At 48.0% G+C, this 26,111-nt stretch overlaps 1 protein-coding gene across 1 annotated transcript; it reads right to left on the bottom strand.

The window, feature by feature from the left end:
- Positions 1–226: 226 nt before the first annotated feature.
- On the bottom strand, positions 227–26,111 carry SDHAF3 (succinate dehydrogenase complex assembly factor 3). The gene is made up of 3 exons (XM_069960623.1): positions 25,935–26,111; positions 24,594–24,777; positions 227–526 (listed from the first exon to the last, which is right to left on the bottom strand). The coding sequence occupies exons 2-3, from the start codon at positions 24,762–24,764 to the stop codon at positions 323–325; spliced, it is 375 nt and encodes a 124-aa protein (XP_069816724.1). The 5' UTR covers positions 24,765–24,777; positions 25,935–26,111; the 3' UTR covers positions 227–322.

Raw genomic sequence — 26,111 nt, 5'->3', positions numbered from 1 at the left:
GTAATTCAAAATGATCAATTTTTTCGCAACAATATGACAGCGTATATTATTAAAATCAGGTAGACTCGTTGGTTGAAACAGTAAAATGTTCCACAGGTTTTTTTTTTTTAATTTCCTTTAATTCATTAAAGGAACACATTAATCCCGGTTCCTCCCCAGACACTTCGGGCGGTGTATCTCAGAGACTGTACCTGGAACCACACACAGAAGACAACCAAGTCACAGATATCTATAACATTTTACTTTTCGAATTTCATCCAGCAAAACTTTAAAAAATTTGATAAAAATAAATATTTTCCAGTGAATTCTCATTGTAGAAGTTCTATCGCTTTTGCTCGGCATCTTCAACCACATCAAACTGCATTTTGGGTTTGGTGGCTTCTTGCATTAGTTCATGTAGTTGTCCGATCTGCTCCTCATTGAACAAGTCCAGTTTATCTTGGGTTAGAGGAGCGCCATACTGTCCTCTGTCCTGGGATTGTTGGATCCCTTGCCTGGCTTGGTCCCAAAGCATGGCGGCATAGCCCTGGAGAAGACGAGAGGTCACATCACGTTAGTGACTAAGAAACAAAAAGAATCTAGTTTCTTCCAAAAACCTCGCGTATTACTGGGCCTGTCTATATTCACTCAGTGCAGGCACGTTCTAGCAATCTGCTGTATTTGGCCATAGACTGGGGGTTTTATGGAACACCATGTCCTGAAACGTGAGAAATTGTGACCACAGATCAGACCCTTCTAATAGTGGCTGCTGTTCAGAATGGAAAAATGCCAAAAAGTTAAACATCTAAAGTAGAGATGAGGGAACCTTGGGACGTTGGAAAACTACAACTCCCAATATGCCTGGACAACCGACCTTTGACCGATTAAGGAGGAGTCTGACAGCATCCAAGTTCAGTCTGAAATCTTCAGTTTATAGCAAATCTATGAGCAGACTAGCGATGTTTCGACCTCAGGCAGGGCTGTATTACCAGCTGCTGCTGCCCTAGGCACTAAACCTGAAGACGCCCCATCTTCACGCACCTATTGGCGATACCAGACCTGACAATATCACCATACTCCCCACCCCCCCCTGGAAAAGACACCAGATTTACTGGCAAGTCTGAACGGGAGGAGGGAAATAAAAAAATAAAAACAAAAAAAAAATTTTTTTCTGTCCCCTGCTCCCTGGTGCTGCCCCCCTGCAAGGTGCTGCCCTAGGCACCGGATCACGGGGGTCTAGTGGTAAATACGGCCCTAACCTCAGGGGGTCTTTATCAAGCACCTCAGACCCACTAAGGTTGAAACATCGCTTGTATCGCATGGATTTGCCATAAACTGAAGATCTCAGACTGAACTCAGATACTGTTGGACTCCTTCTTATTTTATTTTATGTTATTTGGTCGGTTCCCAGAATAACTGATACTATAGTGTGCATCCCTGCTCTCTCCGGACCTTGTTCCATGGTGCCGTTGGATCACAAACTTTTGTTATGTCCAGGCATGATGGGAACTGTTTTCCAACAGCTGGAGAACCAAAGGTTTCCCATCCCTGGTCTAAGGTCTATGAAAGCTAAGACCATGGGGATATACACATTGGGCCACCAGATGGGTCTAGTCAACTGGCCTCATACTCCATAGAATAGAAAAAGACCCAGAACTAGTATCATGAGGCCATTATGGGCACCAAGCATAGCATTATGGTTGCATTGGGGCATGGCGACTGTCATGGTGAAGAATGTTGAGCTTTGATGGTGAACTGTTCAAGTTCTGCAACATTATCTGAACCTGAACAATCGGCCTTTGACTCCCATCAACAGGAGGATTTGATTTCGGATTTGATTTTGTGTTAGGAGAACGTTGCAGAACCTGAACAGTCCAACATCTCCACTCAACACTGAAAGGCTCTTCAGGAGTACGGCATAGCTGGTAGAAGCCAATGACTAGAGGATTCACCTGTCCAATATGTGGTACCAGAAACTGCTCATGTAATGGCGGCATTATTTATATTAGTCAGGGTGACCATGTCTATTGGGTAAACCAACGCTCCAGGTGTTTTCAAGGTAAAAATTACTGGGGATCACTGAAGGTGTAAAAGTGATGCGTGCAATGGAAGATTCTCAGCCTGATTCGGAGTGCACAATTTCACTATTACATTGCTAGGATGGCTTTTATTCTTACATTACAGCATGATGAAATCCTGGCCTCCATACGCTGCCCGCAGATCAACATGAAATAAGTCAGGATATCATAGTGACTGCTACATAACCTCTGCAACCCCATGAAAAGCAGCTACTACTCCTCTCAGTCTCCTATCTGGCTCCCTGAGATTAAGCAAAACAACTATTCAGGAACTGCTGCGTATACAGTATATCATGGTTTTACTAACTTTAAAGGGGAACTGTTTTTAAATATATAGATGGATAAATATACGTATATGTTTGTAAATTATTTCTGTTTAAAATGAATCTCTAGTCTTCCAGTACTTATGATCTGCAGTATGTCCTGCACAAAGTGGTGTATTCTTTCCAGTCTGACACAGTGCTCTCTGCTACCACCTCTTTCCAGGCAGCCGGGGATCACTGCAATGACCAGAAGATGAGGGGACCCCTGGGATTGTAATGTACTGTGTATACACATTACATTACTGATCCTGAGTTACATCCTGTATTATACTCCAGAGCTGCACTCACTATTCTGCTAGTGAGGTCACTGTGTACATACATTACATTACTGATCCTCAGTTACATCCTGTATTATACCCCAGAGCTGCACTCACTATTCTGCTGGTGGGGTCACTGTGTACATACATTACATTACTGATCCTGAGTTACATCCTGTATTATACCCCAGAGCTGCACTCACAATTCTGCTGGTGGGGTCACTGTGTACATACATTACATTACTAATCCTGAGTTACATCCTGTATTATACCCCAGAGCTGCACTCACTATTCTGCTGGTGGGGTCACTGTGTACATACATTACATTACTGATCCTGAGTTACATCCTGTATTATACCCCAGAGCTGCACTCACTATTCTGCTGGTGGGGTCACTGTGTACATACATTACATTACTGATCCTGAGTTACATCCTGTATTATACCCCAGAGCTGCACTCACAATTCTGCTGGTGGGGTCACTGTGTACATACATTAGATTACTGATCCTGAGTTACATCCTGTATTATACGCAAGAGCTGCACTCACTATTCTGCTGGTGGGGTCACTGTGTACATACATTACATGACTGATCCTGTACTGATCCTGACTTACATCCTGTATTATACCCCGGAGCTGCACTCACTATTCTGCTGGTGGGGTCACTGTGTATATACATTACATTACTGATCCTGAGTTACATCCTGTATTATACCCCAGAGCTGCACTCACTATTCTGCTGGTGGGGTCACTGTGTATATACATTACATTACTGATCCTGAGTTACATCCTGTATTATACCCCAGAGCTGTACTCACTATTCTGCTGGTGGGGTCACTGTGTACATACATTACATTACTGATCCTGAGTTACATCTTGTATTATACTCCAGAGCTGCACTCACTATTCTGCTGGTGGGGTCACTGTGTACATACATTACTGATCCTGAGTTACATCCTGTAATTCTTTTATTAGAAAAATATAAAAATTAACAAACAAGGCATATCTCGCCATAACTTAAACATATCAGTAAATTACATAATTAAATGACATTAAATAACCATTATTACAGTATAAAAGCAAAACAAAATCACCATTACATTTTTGCCACCAAGCCAGCCCAGCATTAATAGTAACTATTCATACATAAAAAAAAAAAAAAAAAAAAAAAAAAAAAGTCAATCCAGACAATTTAAGCCATAAAACGTAAACTACAAAGCCATCCTCGGCTGTAATCTTAAATAAAGAGAAGCCGCCCTGGCTAGAGAAAGAACAAAACCAAAACTCCCAAACCTGGGTTAAAAGTAAATAAACAAAACTATACATATATACACACACATACTGTATATACACACACACAAAAAAAAAAAAAAAAAAAAAAAAAAAAAAGCCATCCAGGCGTAACCAAATAAAGCACATAACATATAATCATATAACCACAGATATTGTAAAAACATAAATCAATAAGGGGGGGGGGGGGACAAAAAAAAAAAAAAAAAAAAAAAAAAAAAAAAAAAAAACTAACTAACTGGTTACTCCAGCACAACACATAAGCCCGGCTGCCCTGTAAAATTAACACAGAACCTATACAACACTAATAACAGCAAAACAGAACACACAACTCTTATCTATTACCCACGTGCCCCACCACCTACCCTTAGACCCCAGTGTGAGCTCAGTTCATGGAGTCAAAGTTCAGTCCATTTTTAACATCAGCTCCATTCAGTTCTCAGCTGCCCACAGACCCCCTCCCCCCTCCCAACCTATTCTGTATCCCCTCATATATACAATATATACAATGACTATAATGTCAATAAAGTTCATATGACTTATTCAGCCATAACCTGCCAACACTTATCACATAACATATATAAACATATATAAACATAAACATAGCACACCATAATAACATAACAATACACAATTATAATAAGGCCCAAGTTCAGTAGCCTGTAAGCCCTTTATACCTACTGCTGACCAGAAAAACAAAACAAAAATCTAAAGTGGCATGCACCAACCCTCCACCGGGATCGGAGGATGGCAGACCGGGTACAAGAAATTTATAAACTATCCCTTACTATCTTACCCTGCTCTCCCCCTACCTCTAACCCTAAGTTTAAACTGACCCTACAAGCTTTCCCTACGGCTGTCCCTACCTAATCTCTCCCTAACCATAATTATTGTCCCTCACCCAGTGGGCTCAGTACCTAGGGCACAGCGAAAGAAAAACCTCTCCACAGGAGAGAAGCCCTACTGGTACCCAGCCTGCCATACTCCAAAGACCTGATCTTCCCGAGGTCACCAGTGATGTTCCTACAGACCTCCACCTCGGAGAGGACTCTACGCTGTGTAGATACTAGACACCGTGCGTTCCACGTGTGGTACCTAACTACTATGCTGACTAAAAATAACGTGCAGCGATCTCGGCCACCCAGGTTCCTGAATGCTCCATAAGCCCACTCCGGATAGGTGAGACTGACTAACTGACTCCAACCTATGGAGGCGCCCACCCTGGTGTAAACCCCTATATTGAAGGGACAATGAAGCAGGAAATGATCCATGCTTTCCAGCGTATTACCACACTCCTCACGGGGACACCCCCGATCATCGGAGCTCCTGCACTTCAAATTGTCCCTCACATATAGCTTCCCCTGGAAGCAGCGCCAGGCCAAATCCCAAAACTTCTGAGGGATCCGTTTCGAATTTAAAAGACTAAGCCCAACCTCTAGATCCCGACCTGGGCAATCCCTGAGCGCCAAGGGCTTCTGGAAATGGGTCAACAGAACCCTTTGGTCAAGGAATTTCCTCGACTGAGTCCTGATTTCCCACATTCCCAGACCCCATCGGCGTATCATCTTCAGAGTCGGGGTAGCGTAAGCCGGAAGATACCCATGGGGTGTACGAAGGTCCTTCACTCGCCCTCCTGTCTCCCATTCCTGGAAGAAAGGCCGAAACCATTCCCTGCAGGAGAGTACCCACGGAGGAGCCCTCTCTTTCCAGAGGTTTGCGATGTTAGCTTTCAAGAAGGTGTTCACTAAGAACACCACAGGGTTCACCATAGACAAACCCCCTAGTCTCCTCATGCGGTACGTAACCTCTCTCTTGACCAGGTTCAGCCTATTCCCCCATAACAGCTGGAAGAACAGGCTGTAGATCCTAGTATAGGAAGCCTCTGGCAAGATACATACACTGCCCAGGTAGATGAACAAAGGGAGCAGGTACGATTTGATCAGGTGTACCCTTTCCCTTAAGGTTAAGGACCAACCCTTCCACTGGTCCACCTTCCGAGTGGCATCCTGGAGCCTACCATCCCAGTTTTTAGTGGGGTAATCACCCTGACCGAATGTAATGCCTAGGATTTTTGCAGAGTCTTGGGGCCCTGGAAGGGTGTCCGGGAGATCAAACTCGGGATCTCCCCCTCCCAGCCAGAGACTTTCACACTTATCCGGGTTGATGCTGGACCCAGATGCCTCTGAGTAGCGGTCCACCTCCGACATCACCACATCGACCTCCTCTCTCGAGGATACGAAGATAGTGACATCATCAGCGTACGCTACCACTCTCAGGGTGGCTTCTGGCTCCTCCAGGCTCATCCCGACCCCTGCCAATGGTCCACAACCAACCCTCCTAATGAAAGGGTCGATCGCGAACACATACAACAGTGGGCTCAAAGGACAGCCCTGGCGAACACCAGACCCAACCTCAAAAGAGCGGCCAGACCAACCGTTCACCAGCGGGAAACTCTCTGCCCCTGCATACAAGGTCTTAAGCCAATTGACAAAAGTATCTGGTAGGCCATATCTCAGAAGGACAGACCAGAGGTACTTGTGGTTCACCCGATCAAATGCCTTGGCCTGATCCAGGGACAGCAAGTACCCCTTCCAAAGACCCGCACTACTCCGCTCCACTGCCTCCCTGACACTAAGGACAGCACTTAAGGTGCTTCGGCCTGGAACAGAGCAGTGCTGAGCCCCCGAAAGGAGCCGGGGTGCAAACTTCACCAGCCGATTAAACAGTATCTTGGCCAGAATCTTCCTGTCCGTATTGAGAAGAGCTATGGGCCTCCAATTCTCAATACGGCTCGAATCTTTACCCTTTGACAGAAGAATCAGGGCTGACCTCCTCATTGACCTCGGCAGAGTGCCCGAGGAAAGACACTCATTGAAGACCTCGGTCAAGAGGGGAACCAAGAGATCCCTGAAGGTCTTATACCACTCAGATGTTAAGCCATCTGGACCTGGCGACTTCTTCAGGGCAAGCCCTTCAATCGCCAGTCTAACTTCCTCTTCCCTGATCTCTTCTGCCAAAACATCAAGAGAGAGGTCTACCCCTGGCTCAGGAATGGCTTCAGCCAGGAAACCCGACATCACATCCCGATCTAGATCCTTCCTCCCCAAGAGGTGTGAGTAAAAGGATCTGACGACCTCCAGGATCCCTGATCTGGACCGGTTCAGAGATCCCGTACTATCAACCAGTCCAGTCACAATCTTACTACTCACTGACATCTTACAGTTTCTGTAAGGGTCGGGCGAGCGGTACCTCCCGAAATCCCTCTCAAAAACTAAAGATGCGTGCCTATCATACTGACACCTCATGAGCAAGGCTTTCACTCTGGAGATCTCCTCTCTACTACCTCCAGTCGAGACGAGATGCTCGAGTTTCCTCCTCAAGCCCTGATACACACGATACCTATTCAGGGACCTGAGGCTTGAGAGCTGGCGGAAGAACCTCGCAACCCGCTTCTTGAATATCTCCCACCACTCTGACTTACTACTACATAGGCCCAGCAGAGGTACCTGACTCTGAAGAAAATCCTCAAAGGATTGTCTTACCTCTGCTTCTTCCAGGAGGGACGAATTCAGCCTCCAGTAGCCTCTACCCATCCGGGGGGTCTCTGAAACATTCAGGGAAAACAAAATTAAACAGTGATCGGAGAACTCCACCTCAACCACGAACACTGCGGAAGAGACAGCTTCCTCCTTTAAATAAAACCTGTCTAATCTAGACCTGCAGCTACCTCGATGATAGGTGAAACCCGCGTGGCCTGAGGGGGTCCGGATGTGGGCATCCTCTAGGCGAGCTTCCCTAACTATACTAATCAGGGCCATGCTATCATAAGCCAGCTTGTTTTTGGCGCCTCTCCTGTCCTGAGACCTTGTGATAGTATTGAAGTCTCCACCAAAGACCACCTGCCGACTCGTAAAAAGAAAGGGCTTAATCCTCATAAAAAGGCTTTTACGGTCCCACTTAGTTTGTGGGGCATAGATGTTAATGAGCCTGAGCTCTTGCCCCTTCATGAGGACATCCAAGATCAGGCACCTCCCCATTTCCAACTCAATAACCCGTCTGCATTCTACAGGAGCGGTAAAAAGGACCGCCACCCCACTATACGGCTCAGCCGCAAGAGACCAGTGTGAAGGCCCATGCCTCCACTCTCGCTTAGCTTTTACTAGCAAGGCTTGATCTGTCAACCTGGTCTCCTGCAAAAACAAAATGTCGGCGTTAATACGACCGAGAAAATCAAAGGCTGCAAATCTAGCCGTATCAGACTTAATGCTGGCACAGTTAATGGATGCCAGCGTCAATGGGGTGAGTGCCGCCATCATGGGTGATCGAGTTGGACGGCCTAACTCACCTATTTCTTTCCCTTCTTCCCTCCCCCTTCTAAATCAGAGGAAGACCCCTTAGCTTCTTCTTTAGACCTCTTTAGTGTAGCAGTCATATCCATACTCTGATCCTCATCTCCAGACCCAGGGGCCACCTGCCCCCTCAAAGAACCAGCCTCAACAGGGGCAGGCTCAACGTCTCCTGGAGGCTCTACCGCCTCCCCTCCCTCCTCTGAAGAAGAAAAGGAAGGGGAACCATCAAGGGACTGATACCTATTAGAGAGAACAATCAGAGGGGGATTGGCCGGGGTTTCCTTTGACATTTGGCCTGTAACACCGGGTTTAGAGGGTAAAGTTGCCTTAGGCCTCTTCCCACTCTTCCCTTTGCTGCCCTTTTTCTCTTTTGGCCACTTCCTCCCACCTTCATCCAGACTCTCATACTGGGAAGAACTAGAGGAAATGGCATCCTGACCTTCCTCTCGGTGAAGTCTCCTGATCTCCTCATTTAACTCAGTGTCCTCCAGAGCCTCAGCCTGACCATCTGAGCCAGCGCCAGCAGCAGGACCCTGAACTACTACTGCCACCTGGGAACTTCCAGGGTCCCTGCTACTTCTGCGCCTTTCCTCTCGCTTTAGTTGAGAGGGGCTCTTATGCTTTTTCTTCACTGGCCCCGATGCCCCTTCACCTTTGCTGGTCCCCTCCCCCGTGGCAACCTCACGGCTCTCCCCAGCCTGGGCGGCTACAGCATTGGAGAAGGAACGTGGACACCGGCTAAATGGGTGACCTAAGTCACCACACAGGTTACACCTAATCCGGCCACAGGAGGCAGCCAGATGACCCTCCTCACCACACAGTGCACACACCAGCTTGGTACAGTTTGCACTAAAGTGTGTGGGATCGCCGCACCTGTGGCACAGCTTCGGTTGCCCCTGGTAGAAAACCTGGATCCTATCACGGCCAAGAAAGGCAGCTGATGGTATGTGGGCGACCGTGTTCCCTGAACGTTTGAGACGAACGGAAAACGTCCAGGCCCCAGACCAAATGCCATGCTCATCACAGTTTTTTCGGGGGACGTCCGTCACCTCCCCGTACCTGCTCAGCCAGGTCATTATGTCATAACAAGAAAGTGACTCGTTACGTGTGAGAACGGTCACTTTCTTCACAGCACTTTGGCGAGATACCGCCTTTACGGCAAAATCTCGCCATCCGGGCGCATCTTTCACCAACTCGTAGTTAGACCAGAACACCTCCAGCCCCTCTGGTCTAACAAAGCTGATGTCAAATTCGGAGGTGCCGTAGGGGTGAATCAGGGCAAAGATGTCACTCGCCCTGAAGCCCATCTGGAAGAGAAGCTCCACCACCTTCCCTCTCTGTGGGCACGCATCACTGCCTCTCCATACCAGACGGGCCACATTCCTACGGCCAGTCTCCTGCCCGGGTGTTTGGAGGGACCAGACCACCCCTCCATTATGCTCTCGGAAGGCCCCTAAACCATGTCTCTCTATGTAGAAAGACAGGTCGACCTCCCTTCCCTCTACTTGGAGTGTTCTCTCTCCTCTCCGCAATGCCTCCAGGAGGCGCCGTTGCAAGTGACCTTCCCCATTTGGGCCTGGAGGTGAGGATCTCCCCGATGCCCCAGCCGCCACACTTGCATAACTCCTAGTAGCAGCTGGGGGGGCAGCCGGACCAGTCCCTGCCTCACTAGCAACATTACCCACAGTATTCCCAACATTACTGCCATTAACCATGGTACCATCAGCATTTACAGAAATACAGGGACTACCATTCTCATCCTGCAAACCATCATTCTGATCATGCACAACACCACCCCTCCCAACTTGCATACTACTACTACCACCTCCATGCACACCACTACTACCACCTCCATGCACACCACTACTACCACCTCCATGCACACCACTACTACCACCTCCATGCACACCACTACTACCACCTCCATCCACACCACTACTACCACCTCCATCCACACCACTACTACCACCTTCATGCACACCACTACCACCTCTCTCATCAGCCATCACCACTTCCATAGCTTCTGCAGTATTAGCTGGGCTGGCCTTGTACACCAGGATGGCTGGTTTTAAAATGTCTTTAGCAGATTTTGATGTATTTACAGTCTTATTGTCTTTCCTCTTAGAGGTGGGCACAACAACAGACGCAACTTCTAGTGCCACCTCTTCTCTTATGCCACCTGCAGGATCAGCAGGGGCACAGGCATCCACACCGGACATGTGTCCTGACACAGCAGAGCCCGCTGCCCTGCCACTGCTCGGCCGCCCGAGCCCTTCACCAGCCTCCAGTGCCCGGACGTGCCCCACAGAGGAGCGTCCCCCAACACTGGAGCTTCTCGAATCGCCCTGCACCTTCATGTTCGGCCCCTTACTTGCTTTACTAACACTGCTCCCACTACAGATACCAGTGGAAGCGATGCCCGCCACCATCTTGCCATCTATCTCTCCTCTTTGCTGGCCCCGCTCCACATCAGAAACGGGGACTGGCAGGTTAGAGGAGCCAGCAGACTGGACTGACTTCTCAGCCCCCCCAGACTGCTGGAAAGGAGAAAATACAAAGCTTACTTGCTCCTCTTTACTTTTCTTCCTCTTCTTCCTCTTTTTCTTCCTTCCAGAGGAGTCTTCCCCCAGCTCCTCTCCAAAGGAGAAATTCTCCAGTCTTGTTGGAGACTCCTGCTGGATAATGGCTTTCAGCAGGCCTCCATCCATCTCCTCCTCAGACTCAGCAGACTCAGGTAAGGCCACCTGAGCAGCCTGGATGTAGTCACTCGCCTGGCTCTCTGGAACGCTGCTCTCATGCACAGTATTTCTCCTGGGTGCAGTCTCCTGGCTTTGGGACCTCTCTGTATCTCCCGCCTCAGCCATCTCCTCACCCGCACTCCTGGAAGACATCACTGGGGGATCCTGGGAAGCGCTTTGGGAAACGCACTGCGACATTTCTGCCACTTCTCCCGCTTCAGCTTCTTCCTCTCCCTCACTCTCTTCATCACTTGCCTCATAGTCCAGATTAGCGCTCTTTCTTCTCATCTGCTCAAACCTTTCCTCATTGAGCATTTTCTCTTGGAAAGGCCCAGCACCTTCCAGAAGGATCTGCCGCTCACCCTCCAGCCTCTGGATCTCAGCTCTCAGGGCCTGTATACGCTGGGAGAGCACAGGCTTGCTCCTCTTGCTGGCTGTACCTGCATTGCTTCTCAGGAACCTGTGCTCCACCCGCAGCTCTCTCAGCTGTTTCCCCAGGTGCTGGTATTCCTGGAGCTTGGCCACAATCCTGGAGGTGAAGGTGTCCATAGACTCCTTGGGGCCTGAAACCCCCCACTCCACAACACTTGCTTGGGCCCTAGATGGATTAGGGCCACATTGCTCCTCTTTCTTCCTCCCTCCTTTACTTTGTGAAGCCTTTTGTCTTCCGACTGGTGCCGACGGAGCCAGACCCACATTGCTGGGAGTGCGGCTAGATCTTCTTACCGAAGGCACCTCAGGAGCACTGGCTGGTAATGGATGATTCTCCCCACTCTCCGCCAGCCTGGACCGGAGAGTGGGAGTCCGGGACTCCATAGTGGGGGCCCCCTCCCAGGAACCTGCCACCTTCCTGGGAAAGGCAGATGGAATTCACCCTCTCTGCTCTGCTCTGGTTCTCAGGAGCTCACACAGGTACGTCTGCTCACCACGCCCTCCAGAGCTGCACTCACTATTCTGCTGGTGGGGTCACTGTGTATATACATTACATTACTGATCCTGAGTTACATCCTGTATTATACCCCAGAGCTGCACTCACTATTCTGCTGGTGGGGTCACTGTGTATATACATTACATTACTGATCCTGAGTTACATCCTGTATTATACCCCAGAGCTGTACTCACTATTCTGCTGGTGGGGTCACTGTGTACATACATTACATTACTGATCCTGAGTTACATCCTGTATTATACCCCAGAGCTGCACTCACTATTCTGCTGGTGGGGTCACTGTGTACATACATTACATTACTGATCCTGAGTTACATCCTGTATTATACCCCAGAGCTGCACTCACAATTCTGCTGGTGGGGTCACTGTGTACATACATTAGATTACTGATCCTGAGTTACATCCTGTATTATACGCCAGAGCTGCACTCATTATTCTGCTGGTGAGGACACTGTGTACATACATTACTTTACTAATCCTGAGTTACATCCTGTATTATACCCCAGAGCTGCACTCACTATTCTGCTGGTGGGGTCACTGTGTACATACATTACATGACTGATCCTGTACTGATCCTGACTTACATCCTGTATTATACCCCGGAGCTGCACTCACTATTCTGCTGGTGGGGTCACTGTGTATATACATTACATTACTGATCCTGAGTTACATCCTGTATTATACCCCAGAGCTGCACTCACTATTCTGCTGGTGGGGTCACTGTGTATATACATTACATTACTGATCCTGAGTTACATCCTGTATTATACCCCAGAGCTGTACTCACTATTCTGCTGGTGGGGTCACTGTGTACATACATTACATTACTGATCCTGAGTTACATCTTGTATTATACTCCAGAGCTGCACTCACTATTCTGCTGGTGGGGTCACTGTGTACATACATTACTGATCCTGAGTTACATCCTGTATTATACCCCAGAGCTGCACTCACTATTCTGCTGGTGGGGTCACTGTGTATATACATTACATTACTGATCCTGAGTTACATCCTGTATTATACCCCAGAGCTGCACTCACTATTCTGCTGGTGGGGTCACTGTGTACATACATTACATTACTGATCCTGAGTTACATCTTGTATTATACTCCAGAGCTGCACTCACTATTCTGCTGGTGAGGTCACTGTGTACATACATTACATTACTGATCCTGAGTTACATCCTGTATTATACCCCAGAGATGCACTCACTATTCTGTTGGTGGGGTCACTGTGTACATACATTACATTACTGATCCTGAGTTACATCCTGTATTATACTCTAGAGCTGCACTCACTATTCTGCTGGTGAGGTCACTGTGTACATACATTACATTACTGATCCTGTACTAATCCTGAGTTACATCCTGTATTATACTCCAGAGCTGCACTCACTATTCTGCTGGTGAGGTCACTGTGTACATACATTACATTACTGATCCTATACTGATTTGTTTTCCTTCTTCGCTGCGACTCAGAAGATCAAACTTGAAGAACCACAAAATTTGATTTCTGTGAGATCAGACACAATTATACTTGGACAAATAAATGTTACTTTTTTAATCGTTTTTTAAGCTAAAAGGACAGTGATAAAAGTTCTCCCTCAGTATACAATATGTGCCAATACTAATTGTTCTCACTTACGGCCCTATTACAACGATTATTGGCCATATTTGGGTGATATTGGCTGATAATCATCCCGTGTAATGGTGCGTTTACACGTAACGATTATCGTGCTAATTTGCGCGATAACGATCGAATTCGAACGATAATCGTACGTGTAAACGCAGCGAACGATCAAACGACGAACGAGAAATCGTTCATTTTGATCTTTCAACATGTTATCAAATCGTCGTTCGCAAAAAAATTCGCAGATCGTTCCGTGTGAACAGTCGTTCGCCGATTTAACCAATGTGTGAGATAGGCTTAAGGATCGCAAAACGATCGCAAAACGAATTTTCCGTACGATATATCGTACCGTATAAACGCTGATCGTTATGAAAAAAAATTGTTACTCCGACATCGTTAATCGTACGATCGGGCCAATTATCGTTTCGTGTAAACGCACCATAATAGAAGCCAACGATCAGCTTACATGAATGATGTCGGCTGATCGTCGCAGTCGTTTGTCTTTCAACATGTTAAAAAACAAACGACTAATATAGCAGCGATCCGACACATCACAGGAGCGGCGTCAGCAGACCGCTGCTATATGCTATGGGCTGCCCGGACGATCCAGCGGTCACCCGAGCAGCTCCCCGTGGCCCCCTGTACTCACCCGCTCGCTGCCGCGGCGTGTATTGGTGGCGGCAGCGAGCGGGGAATGAGAAGCAAACGAGCCCTGATAGCTTGCTCCTCTAGTCGCCCTGTGGAATAGTGGCTTTAAAGGGATTCTGCATGTGTGGCCCTGCAGGTGTCGGACCTGTTACAGTACAGTGATGGGAGTTGTGTCCCGCACATCACATGACTAGCACACACAACCTGGGGACAAAGGTGGTGAATCTTTTAGAAGAAAGCCGCCATGTTTCTCCAATCCTGGATAATCCCTTTAAGCTCTTATACTTGGTCAGATTTCAAAAGTAAAAAGAAAAACCTTCTAATTCGAGCCCTGTACTAGAAGCATCAATTAGCCGGGACGTTGTAAGGTTGTCCCTTCTGGACGCTCGGCTGCAAATCACTCACGTTCCAGAGGTGAAGGCCAAAAAAAACGAGAGGCAGGAAATCAATAGAGGTAAAGCGATCGCTCAGGCAGCAATTAGAGCAATTAGTGGTGGGCGGCATGAGGGTGGGCCGCTAAGTGTGTACCGGGAGCGCGAGGCTATTCACAGGCGAGGGCGGAGGACGCGTTCATCACTGACAGGTCACCCCCCCCATGTGCGCTCACACTCCCTGACTCCTGTGCTGTAATGAAGGCTAATTGCAACGCACTGTGCAAACACTATGCAAGGCAGCACAGCAGAGCCGAACGCACACTTCACTTATGGCAACTGGCCAAGGGTTCGGCGTCTGCAAGGAAAAGGTAGTAATACATGATGGCCGAAAAGCTGAGAGTTCCTGTGTTCCCTATGGGAAGGAGAGGGGGGAGCAGACTATTTTGTTGGTGGCTTATCCCTCCCAGAACAAAGGGGTCAGGAGGTGATTTTTCCATCTATCGGTGGATGGTCAGGAGAGCCCCTTACACCTTACACCAATGACTGAACCCGCCGTGAGCAGCCGACAAAAGAATGAGGTGTATGGGGATCGTAATGCCCTTGGGCACTGCTGTTCTGACGCTCTTCGGGCTCTGCTGTTCTGACGCTCATCGGGCGCTGCTGTTCTGACAACCATTGGGCGCTGCTGTTCTAACGCTCACCGGGCGCTGACGTTCTCACGCTCACCGGGCGCTGACGTTCTCACGCTCACCGGGCGCTGACGTTCTCACGCTCACCGGGCGCTGACGTTCTCACGCTCACCGGGCGCTGACGTTCTCACGCTCACCGGGCGCTGACGTTCTCACGCTCACCGGGCGCTGACGTTCTCACGCTCACCGGGCGCTGACGTTCTCACGCTCACCGGGCGCTGACGTTCTCACGCTCACCGGGCGCTGACGTTCTCACGCTCACCGGGCGCTGACGTTCTCACGCTCACCGGGCGCTGACGTTCTCACGCTCACCGGGCGCTGACGTTCTCACGCTCACCGGGCGCTGACGTTCTCACGCTCATCGGGCACTGCAGTTCTAATGTTAATGGAGCTATTCTGAAGCTCTTTGGGAACTGGCTGATGCAGATCACTGCTGTGGCCAATCACAAGCTGAGGCGGATCACTTCTGCGGCCAATCACCAGCTGAGGCGGATCACTGCTGTGGCCAATCACAGGAAGTGATGTGTTCTCTCCAGTCTGGAGAGCAGGAGAGGTTTTCTATGGGGATTTGCTGCTGCTCTGGACAGTTCCTGACATGGACAGAGGTGGCAGCACTGTGTCAGACTGGAAAGAATACACCACTTCCTGCAGCACATACAGCAGCTGATAAGTACTGGAAGACTGGAGATTTGTAATAGAAGTAAATTACAAATCTCTGGCTCCAGTTGATTTGAAAGAAAAAAATTTTGGGGAACAAATCCTTTAAAGCGATAGATTACGTCCGCTAACGGCCCATAAGGGGCTCACTGTAAACTACGAAAAGCTGCGCCTCCCGATAAAATGCGAGTTCCATTAGATTACACTATAAATACGTTATCTCCCCGGGGGGGTCATTCACTTCATGTTTAATTTTTCCCAGTGAAAAAATCTTCTAACTTGTGGAGCGTCGGCCAGAACGCCTGCAGATCCGGAACATTCCAGCTACACGCCGAGGATCTATGACGGGAATGAAGAGGCTCGGCGGTTACATACCAGTCCCGCACGCCCATCCCCCGCCATAACTCTCTGTAATTAAGTCACTTCATCATGGCTGCCAGACAGCGGCACAAACACGGCCCAGACGGAGGGGCAGCCTTGTTTGCCTCTTAAATGCTTTTAATCCTAATGACTCTTCCCATCTAATTGGATGATACAATTTATCAGAATCAATCAGGACACATTTCATCTTCTCTTGGTGACGTTCCAAAGCGAAAGGGGGAAAAAAAAATCATTTACAGGAATATTTATTTATTTTTTACATTTCTGTTACAAGGACCCAACAAAAATAAGAATGTGATCGGCTGTAATGTAGGAGGGAATCCTACAGCGCCACCACAGGAGAGGTGAGGTATTACACAGTGCCAATCCCTCCCCCGGCTCATGGATGGAGGTCCTGAAGGTGGACGCCCCCCTACAGCTCAGAGAGTCCGAAAAGCTAAAAAACAAAAAAAATAAACAACCACTATTGTCCACCAATAACTTAGGGCCCTATTCCACCGGACGATTATCGTTCAGATTGTCGTTAAATCGTTCGAATCTAAACGATAATTGTTCGTTTGAATAGCAGTTAACGACTAACGACCGAACGACCCATTTTTATTGTTGCTCGTTCGCATTGAATAAGAAGTCGTTCGGTCGTTCACAGTAGTGACGAACGCAATAGCGACGACAAGACGACCGCAAGAACGATCATAAGTAACGATTATCTTCATATGTATAGGGGTGAACAATTTCAGGTCTTTCGTAATAGCGTAGTTTGGATCGTTTATCGTTAACGATTATGCAAACGATAATCGTCCCGTGGCATAGGGCCCTTACTCAGCTTCCCCCTTCAACTGAAAGTCTGTGCTGGACTGTCTGAGCTCAGTCTAAATGGTATCCCTGGGCACTCCCAAAATGCTCTACCCAATCACAAAAAGAACAGTGTGGCCATTCAGTTACAGCTGCACAGTCCTCTCTATCTCCTCCCTGCACTCATCTCTATGATCATATAGAGAACTGTGTGGTCATACAGATACAGCTGCACAGTCCTCTCTATCCCCTCCCTGCACTCATCTCTATGATCATATAGAGAACTGTGTGGTCATACAGATACAGCTGCACAGTCCTCTCTATCCCCTCCCTGCACTCATCTCTATGATCATAAAGAGAGCTGTGTGGTCATACAGATACAGCTGCACAGTCCTCTCTATCCCCTCCCTGCACTCATCTCTATGATCATATAGAGAACTGTGTGGTCATACAGATACAGCTGCACAGTCCTCTCTATCCCCTCCCTGCACTCATCTCTATGATCATAAAGAGAGCTGTGTGGTCCTACAGATACAGCGGCACAGTCCTCTCTATCCCCTCCCTGCACTCATCTCTATGAACACAGACAGAACTGTGGGATCCTACAGATACAGCGGCACAGTCCTCTCTATCCCCTCCCTGCACTCATCTCTATGATCATAAAGAGAGCTGTGTGGTCCTACAGATACAGCTGCACAGTCCTCTCTATCCCCTCCCTGCACTCATCTCTATGAACACAGACAGAACTGTGGGATCCTACAGATACAGCTGCACAGTCCTCTCTATCCCCTCCCTGCACTCATCTCTATGATCATAAAGAGAGCTGTGTGGTCCTACAGATACAGCGGCACAGTCCTCTCTATCCCCTCCCTGCACTCATCTCTATGAACACAGACAGAACTGTGGGATCCTACAGATACAGCGGCACAGTCCTCTCTATCCCCTCCCTGCACTCATCTCTATGATCATAAAGAGAGCTGTGTGGTCCTACAGATACAGCTGCACAGTCCTCTCTATCCCCTCCCTGCACTCATCTCTATGAACACAGACAGAACTGTGGGATCCTACAGATACAGCTGCACAGTCCTCTCTATCCCCTCTCTACACTCGGCAATAAGATCAATACAGGGAAATAAGAGGCAGCTGAACACTTACTGTTCAGCTGGCTGAAGGGCAACACTGGAATAAGCTACATTACCTGCTTAGGCCATGAAGGCCTAACCTCTTTACTGTGCTAGAACATCAAGGACACTACCATTAACCCTTCACTACCCTAGACCACCAGGGATACTGAAATCACCCCTTTTACACTATATGGTAAGTAGAAAATTATTCCTCTACTATCTTAGGCCATTCAGGATCCTAGAAGACAATAGCCCTTTCACTTCATAGACCCCAAGCAAAGAAGACAATAGCCCCTCCCCCATCCTGGATATATACATATATATATATATTCCCCAAGTGGAGAGGGGAAGCTGCGGGTTACAGATCAGAGAAGACGGCCATTGTCTTCACTATTCTATCTAATATCGGAAGAAACTAAAATGAAAAGGAAATTGACCAAATGTGCTGGAGTAAGCGAGACCCCCGCATGGAGAACGGCCGGAATAATCCAGACCCATAGGAAGCCATGGTGGGGATGTGCGGCGGGCACACAGTGATGGCGGCGGCTATACAAAGCACAGGGGCGGCTGGAAAGGTCACAAACAATGAAACCTGTAGGAGACGCTTATTGAATTCTACTTATGCTGGAAAATGCAATATATGCAGCAGCATCAGGGGATCCGATCTATACACTCATATATATATATATACTCATTGTAATATTGTATCCCAGGTACAAGATTATACTATATCCACAGCCGCTTCACAGGACTGAGGACTAATAACTAATATCATAAGGAAATATTATCCAGGGAATGTACGGAAATCCGGATCTAGGTGTAATGGAGAGAAATACATAATAGATAGATAGATAGATAGATAGATAGATAGATAGATAGATAGGAGATAGATAGATTGATAGATAGAGAGAGAGATAGATAGATAGAGAGAGAGATAGATAGGAGATAGATAAATAGATAGGAGATAGATAGGAGATAGATAGATAGATAGATAGATAGATAGATAGGAGATAGATAATAGATAGATAGATAGGAGATAGATAGATAGATAGATAGATAGATAGATAGATAGATAGATAGGAGATAGATAGATAGATAGATAGATAGATAGATAGATAGATAGATAGGAGATTTTTTCTACTCTTAACTTTTATTAGTGGGAGAGTGACTGCTGTAGCTGAGAGCGCCACCTAGAGGCCGCCCTGGGCACTGCAGGGGGATGCTTACCTGTAAAGCAGAATATATAGAATATATACTGTCTATATGATACTGAGACCTCAGCGCTGCCTCCCATTAGTCCCTTATACTCCTCTATAAGAGAACGTCCCCCTCCGACTCCCATTACAGGACCATGAATATTTATGGGGTTCCTGCTGCCCCCTCACCCACTGATATCTATACATGACCCCTCACCGGGCTCCAGGGGGCGCTCTATCAGCTGAATATGTGGTAACAAGTAAATAAATAGGAAAGTTGTGAATAACAAGAGGTAAGAAGGTGTGAGCGAGCAGCGGGGAGCGGGGTCCTCCGGGAGCGGCACGGTTATACCCACACAGTGTCCTCCAGCACACTCACTATTCCGCCATGATCCTACTGATACAACTATATTCGCTCCCCCAGGATCTGACCTCCCAAATCCACCACACTAAGAAAGTCTGCAAGATACGGAACTGTTGTACACTGTTCTAGAAGTAAATGAAAAAAAAAATAATAATAATTACTTAAAGGGGATGTTTAAAGTTAGATGACTAATGGTTGTCCCCCAACGACCAGCTGTGATCTGTAGAAGAAGCTATGAGTAGATGTTCAGGTGGCCTACGGCACCCCCACAGGGGAAATTGGGAATTACATGGATTTCTTACATGAATTTCTTTTTTCTTTTAAATCCATTGGTTTTCAAAGGTTTTACAGATTTGTAACTTCCTACTATGTCAAAATTCTTCCAGTACTTATCAGCTGCTGTATTGTCCTGCATGAAGTGGTGTATTCTCTCCAGCCTGACACAGTGCTCTCTGCTGCCACCTCTGTCCATGTCAGGAACTGTCCAGAGCAGGAGAGGTTTTCTATGGGGATTTGCTGCTGCTCTGGACAGTTCCCGACATGGACAGAGGTGGCAGCAGAGAGCAGTGTATCAGACTGGAAAGAATACACCACTTCCTGCAGGACATACAGCAGATGATAAGTACTGGAAGACTGGAGATTTCTAAATAGAGGTAAATTACAAATCTGTATAACTTTTTGACACCAGTTGATTTGAGAAAAAAAAAAAAAGAGTTCCCCTTTAAATTAAGACTCCCCTTTGATAATCAGCGGTGTATAGAACGCTCCGTGTAACTCCACCACAACCTCCGCATTCTGCCACAATGTAGGAGACGTCTCCTGAAGGTCATTAGAATAAATGGATTAAAGTAATATTCATATATTCACAATCCACAAAAAGCATAATAAAGCAGGCGTGAAGTGTGGGGAGCCCGCTCAGAGCCATCTGTGTCATGTGACCTGCCGCGGCCCGGAGAATCCTCCTAATCACATTGCCGCTTACTTTCTGTCACTGATGTCGTGCGAGAACAAGAGGCATCTGCATATCCCGAGGCTCCTCGCCTCCCCCGTCACCTCATACAGAGACGGAACCGGACCGGAAGAGACCAGACACCCGGGCGACAAGGACACCGGGGAACAACTCACAGCTTATGTGCACATAAATACAAGCTATTACTCTCTGTTATCAGCCATCTACAGCTAGATAGAAGCTGACTGCTGTAATATACTCCAGAGCTGCACTCACTATTCTGCTGGTGGGGTCACTGTACACATACATTACTGATCCTGAGTTACATCCTGTATTATACCCCAGAGCTGCACTCACTATTCTGCTGGTGGGGTCACTGTGTACATACATTACATTACTGATCCTATACTGAGCCTGAGTTACATCCTGTATTATGCTCCAGAGCTGCACTCACTATTCTGCTGGTGGGGTCACTGTGTACATACATTACATTAGTGATCCAGTTTCCAATCTCTAATATAAATCACTGGCGCCACCTTGTGGCTGGACAGTAATATGATGCTACAACATTCTGGTGCCTGTTGTTCTCTCTTTATAGTTATCCTGATTATCCACCATATTACCATCACTATACATGAGAAAGAAGGGGCTGCACTTCCTTTAAAGTTTTCTGTGCAGAGCTGCGCTCCCAGGGGACTACAGACCCCAGACTAGAGCTTCCCAGTATACAGCTCAGCCCTATATACAGAGACCAGTATACAGCCCAGCTCTATATACAGAGACCAGTATACAACTCAGCCCTATATTCAGAGACCAGTATACAGCTCAGCCCTATATACAGAGACCAGTATACAGCCCAGCTCTATATACAGAGACCAGTATACAGCTCAGCCCTATATACAGAGACCAGTATACAGCTCAGCCCTATATACAGAGACCAGTATACGGCTCAGCCCTATATACAGAGACCAGTATACAGCCCAGCTCTATAAACAGAGACCAGTATACAGCTCAGCCCTATATTCAGAGACCAGTATACAGCTCAGCCCTGTATACAGAGACCAGTATACAGCTCAGCCCTATATACAGAGACCAGTATACAGCTCAGCCCTATATACAGAGACAAATATACAGCTCAGCCCTATATACAGAGACCAGTATACGGCTCAGCCCTATATACAGAGACCAGTATACAGCTCAGCCCTATATACAAAGACCAGTATACAGCTCAGCCCTATATACAGAGACCAGTATATAGCTCAGCCCTATATTCAGAGACCGGTATACAGCTCAGCCCTATATTCAGAGACCAGTATACAGCTCAGCCCTATATACAGAGACCAGTATACAGCCCAGCTCTATATACAGAGACCAGTATACAGCTCAGCCCTATATACAGAGACCAGTATACAGCTCAGCCCTATATACAGAGACCAGTATACGGCTCAGCCCTATATACAGAGACCAGTATACAGCCCAGCTCTATATACAGAGACCAGTATACAGCTCAGCCCTATATACAGAGACCAGTATACAGCTCAGCCCTGTATACAGAGACCAGTATACAGCTCAGCCCTATATACAGAGACCTGTATACGGCTCAGCCCTATATACAGAGACCAGTATACAGCTCAGCCCTATATACAAAGACCAGTATACAGCTCAGCCCTATATACAGAGACCAGTATATAGCTCAGCCCTATATTCAGAGACCGGTATACAGCTCAGCCCTATATTCAGAGACCAGTATACAGCTCAGCCCTATATACAGAGACCAGTATACGGCTCAGCCCTGTATACAGAGACCAGTATACAGCTCAGCCCTATATACAGAGACCAGTACACAGCTCAGCCCTATATTCAGAGATCAGTATATAGCTCAGCCCTGTATACAGAGACCAGTATACAGCTCAGCCCTATATACAGACACCAGTATACGGCTCAGCCCTGTATACAGAGACCAGTATACAGCTCAGCCCTATATACAGAGACCAGTATACAGCTCAGCCCTATATTCAGAGATCAGTATATAGCTCAGCCCTATATACAGAGACCAGTATACAGCTCAGCCCTATATTCAGAGATCAGTATATAGCTCAGCCCTGTATACAGAGACCAGTATACAGCTCAGCCCTATATACAGAGACCAGTATACAGCTCAGCCCTATATACAGAGACAAATATACAGCTCAGCCCTGTATACAGAGATCAGTATATAGCTCATCCCTATATACAGAGACCAGTATACAGCTCAGCCCTATATTCAGAGACCAGTATACAGCTTATCAACCTTTTTCACTTACAGCTTCTATTTTTTGATGCTGCTTTGCTGCCATCTTGTGGTGGGACTCTGTAATTACACTTTTAACTAAGTTTCTTCCCTTTCTAATACCTTTTTTAGTTTACAATTTCACATCGTTTGCAGTGAGTGAATAGGGACATCTGGAGCAAAGGTGCCGGTACGGTCTGGACTGGATACAACCAGCAGAGGCAGCATTCACATCTACAACCATTATGTTAGAGGAAGAGAAGAAAGTGGGGACATCGCTGTGCTGCTGACTCTTCCCCTCAATAAACTGGCACTGAAATATTCCTCTGATTTAGTAATTCGGCTGTCACTTTAAGAACTGGATCACATAAACTGGGATAGAACCAGCCGAATCTCACCACTGGGTACAACTGGAGCAAATTTACTATTTTTCAGAAAGAATCAGGATGTAATGAGAGAGGAGGAAGGGAAAAAGGCCAATCTATTTAAAGTTTTCTTCTCAATTGTATTTACATAGGTAAATACAATGACAGATGGGAAGACAACATCCATTCTCCAGTAAATGTCACCTGCTGAGACTCTTTCGCTTCTGAGGTACTACTGTATGTAGCCTAGATACAACCAGGGGCGGCATTTACCTATTTTAGGGGCGACCTAATCGCAGTGTACACATACATAAACAAACAGTACAGAGATCTTTCTAGTGACCTCGGCCTGTAACCATGACAAGGGGGCATCCTGTACAGAAGCTAGGAAAATAGGGAGAGGGAGAGGAGGGGGATGCAGCTGCAGCTATGAAACAGCACAAGAGGGAAATAGGAGATGGAGCAGAGACACCTGAGCTGACAGAATGGCTCTGGAAATATGGAAATAGAAACAGCAGGGGTGAGGAATCGACAGGTCCCTGTCAGGGTCTGCCCCATGTAATACAGTGCCTGCTCCAGACCACGGCACTGATCCTAGGAACATAAACAGTGGTCATGTGACTAATGTACACAGCCCGATTCAGTACAGTACAAGAACAGGGGGTTGGGTGGAGAATAGGAGACCCTGGAGTGGTGCGGCCAATGGCTTAGCCTGCTATGTGCACATAGGAGCAGGGACACCAGTCTTGTGGGGGCTCCCCGCTCTGTCATTCCATTGCACACAGCCTGCAGAAGAGGAGATGCAGGAGCAGTGTGGTAAAACAACCTACCTATACCTACTGGGGGAATCTACCTAGTGAAGAGGGGGGGCATGGGGGAGGGGGGGGTATTTAGATACCCATTGGGTGCATATCCCTAATTGGGGGGGTAGTTGTCTACTTACCTGGGGGATCTATCTACTTGCTGGTAGTATCTCCCTGGGGGTTCTATCTGCTTGGGACCTAATTCACATGGATTACAACCCCCACCATTCATACATTTAGCATGACCTGCAGATGATGTTATAAATATCCAGACGGCAGAAGAAAGCCCCCTCCCCCCCCCCCCCCCCACAGCCGTTGCGGCTGCTCAGCGTCTGGTACACACAGGGGACTGGGAATTTCTGAGGAAAATTGAAGAAGCCAGAAGCTCGGTACCTCCCATTCCTTCATGAAGACTTTGGCCTCGGCCTGGGGGACGTTCTTGTGTCTCCTGAACTCGTCCCTCACATACTGATCTCCCAGCGCTCTCAGGTGGAGCGGTAACGTCCGGTGCAGCAGGAGGATCTTCTTATACAGCGACCGAACCTGGGAAACGTGAGACGCCATCCCGGCCGCCGATCTACAGAGACAGAGCGATGAGAGAAGAGACAACAGATAGAGGGGGATCTGTGGCTGGCACTATGGGGGGGTCTGTGGCTGGCACTATGGGGGGATCTGTGGCTGGCACTATGAGGGGATCTGTGGCTGGCACTATGAAGGGGTATGTGGCTGGCACTATGGGGGTCTGTGGCTGGCACTATGGGGGGATCTGTGGCTGGCACTATGAGGGGATCTGTGGCTGGCACTATGAGGGGATCTGTGGCTGGCACTATGGAGGGGATCTGTGGCTGGCACTGTGGAGGGGGATCTGTGGCTGGCACTATGGAGGGGGATCTGTGGCTGGCACTATGGAGGGGTATGTGGCTGGCACTATGGAGGGGTATGTGGCTGGCACTATGGGGGGATCTGTGGCTGGCACTATGAGGGGATCTGTGGCTGGCACTATGAGGGGATCTGTGGCTGGCACTATGGAGGGGGATCTGTGGCTGGCACTATGGAGGGGGATCTGTGGCTGGCACTATGAGGGGATCTGTGGCTGGCACTATGAGGGGATCTGTGGCTGGCACTATGAGGGGATCTGTGGCTGGCACTATGAGGGGATCTGTAGCTGGCACTATGGAGGGGTCTGTAGCTGGCACTATGGAAGGGGTATGTAGCTGGGTATGTGGCTGGCACTATGGGGGGGATCTGTGGCTGGCACTATGGGGGGGATCTGTGGATGGCACTGTGAGGGGATCTGTGGCTGGCACTATGGAGGGGTCTGTGGCTGGCACTATGAGGGGATCTGTGGCTGGCACTATGAGGGGATCTGTGGCTGGCACTATGAGGGGATCTGTGGCTGGCACTATGGAGGAGTATGTGGCTGGCACCATGAGGGGATCTGTGGCTGGCACTATGGAGGAGTATGTGGCTGGCACTATGGGGGAGGGGTGGCTGGCACTATGAGGGGATCTGTGGCTGGCACTATGGGGGAGGGTGGCTGGCACTATGAGGGGATCTGTGGCTGGCACTATGGGGGAGGGGTGGCTGGCATTATAGAGGGCGTCTGTCCTTATATCCGGGTGAGATCATCCCTATCCTGGACTTGCTGCCCGCACAGTGTAATGTAATATAATAGCACTGGATACATTACACGAGGCCGATACAACAAGCAACTGATACAAAGTAACAACTCACCAGGGCTTAACGCGATTTTCACCTCTCTCCTTAGTTTTGACCTTTGCGGACACTGTACCTCCGGCTGCGGCAGGTCACGTGATCAACGCGAAGAGCGGAAGTAGCCGAGGCGCCATCTTTACAGTGGGCAGAATAATAGGTAACAGGGTGTAATACCGGCATTGGGCACTAGATGTC

This window comes from Dendropsophus ebraccatus, chromosome 2 (assembly GCF_027789765.1).
Source record: "Dendropsophus ebraccatus isolate aDenEbr1 chromosome 2, aDenEbr1.pat, whole genome shotgun sequence".
Classification (NCBI taxonomy): domain Eukaryota; kingdom Metazoa; phylum Chordata; class Amphibia; order Anura; family Hylidae; genus Dendropsophus; species Dendropsophus ebraccatus.
The sequence above is the reverse complement of the archived record's forward strand: the minus strand, read 5'-3'. Positions and strand labels throughout refer to the sequence as shown.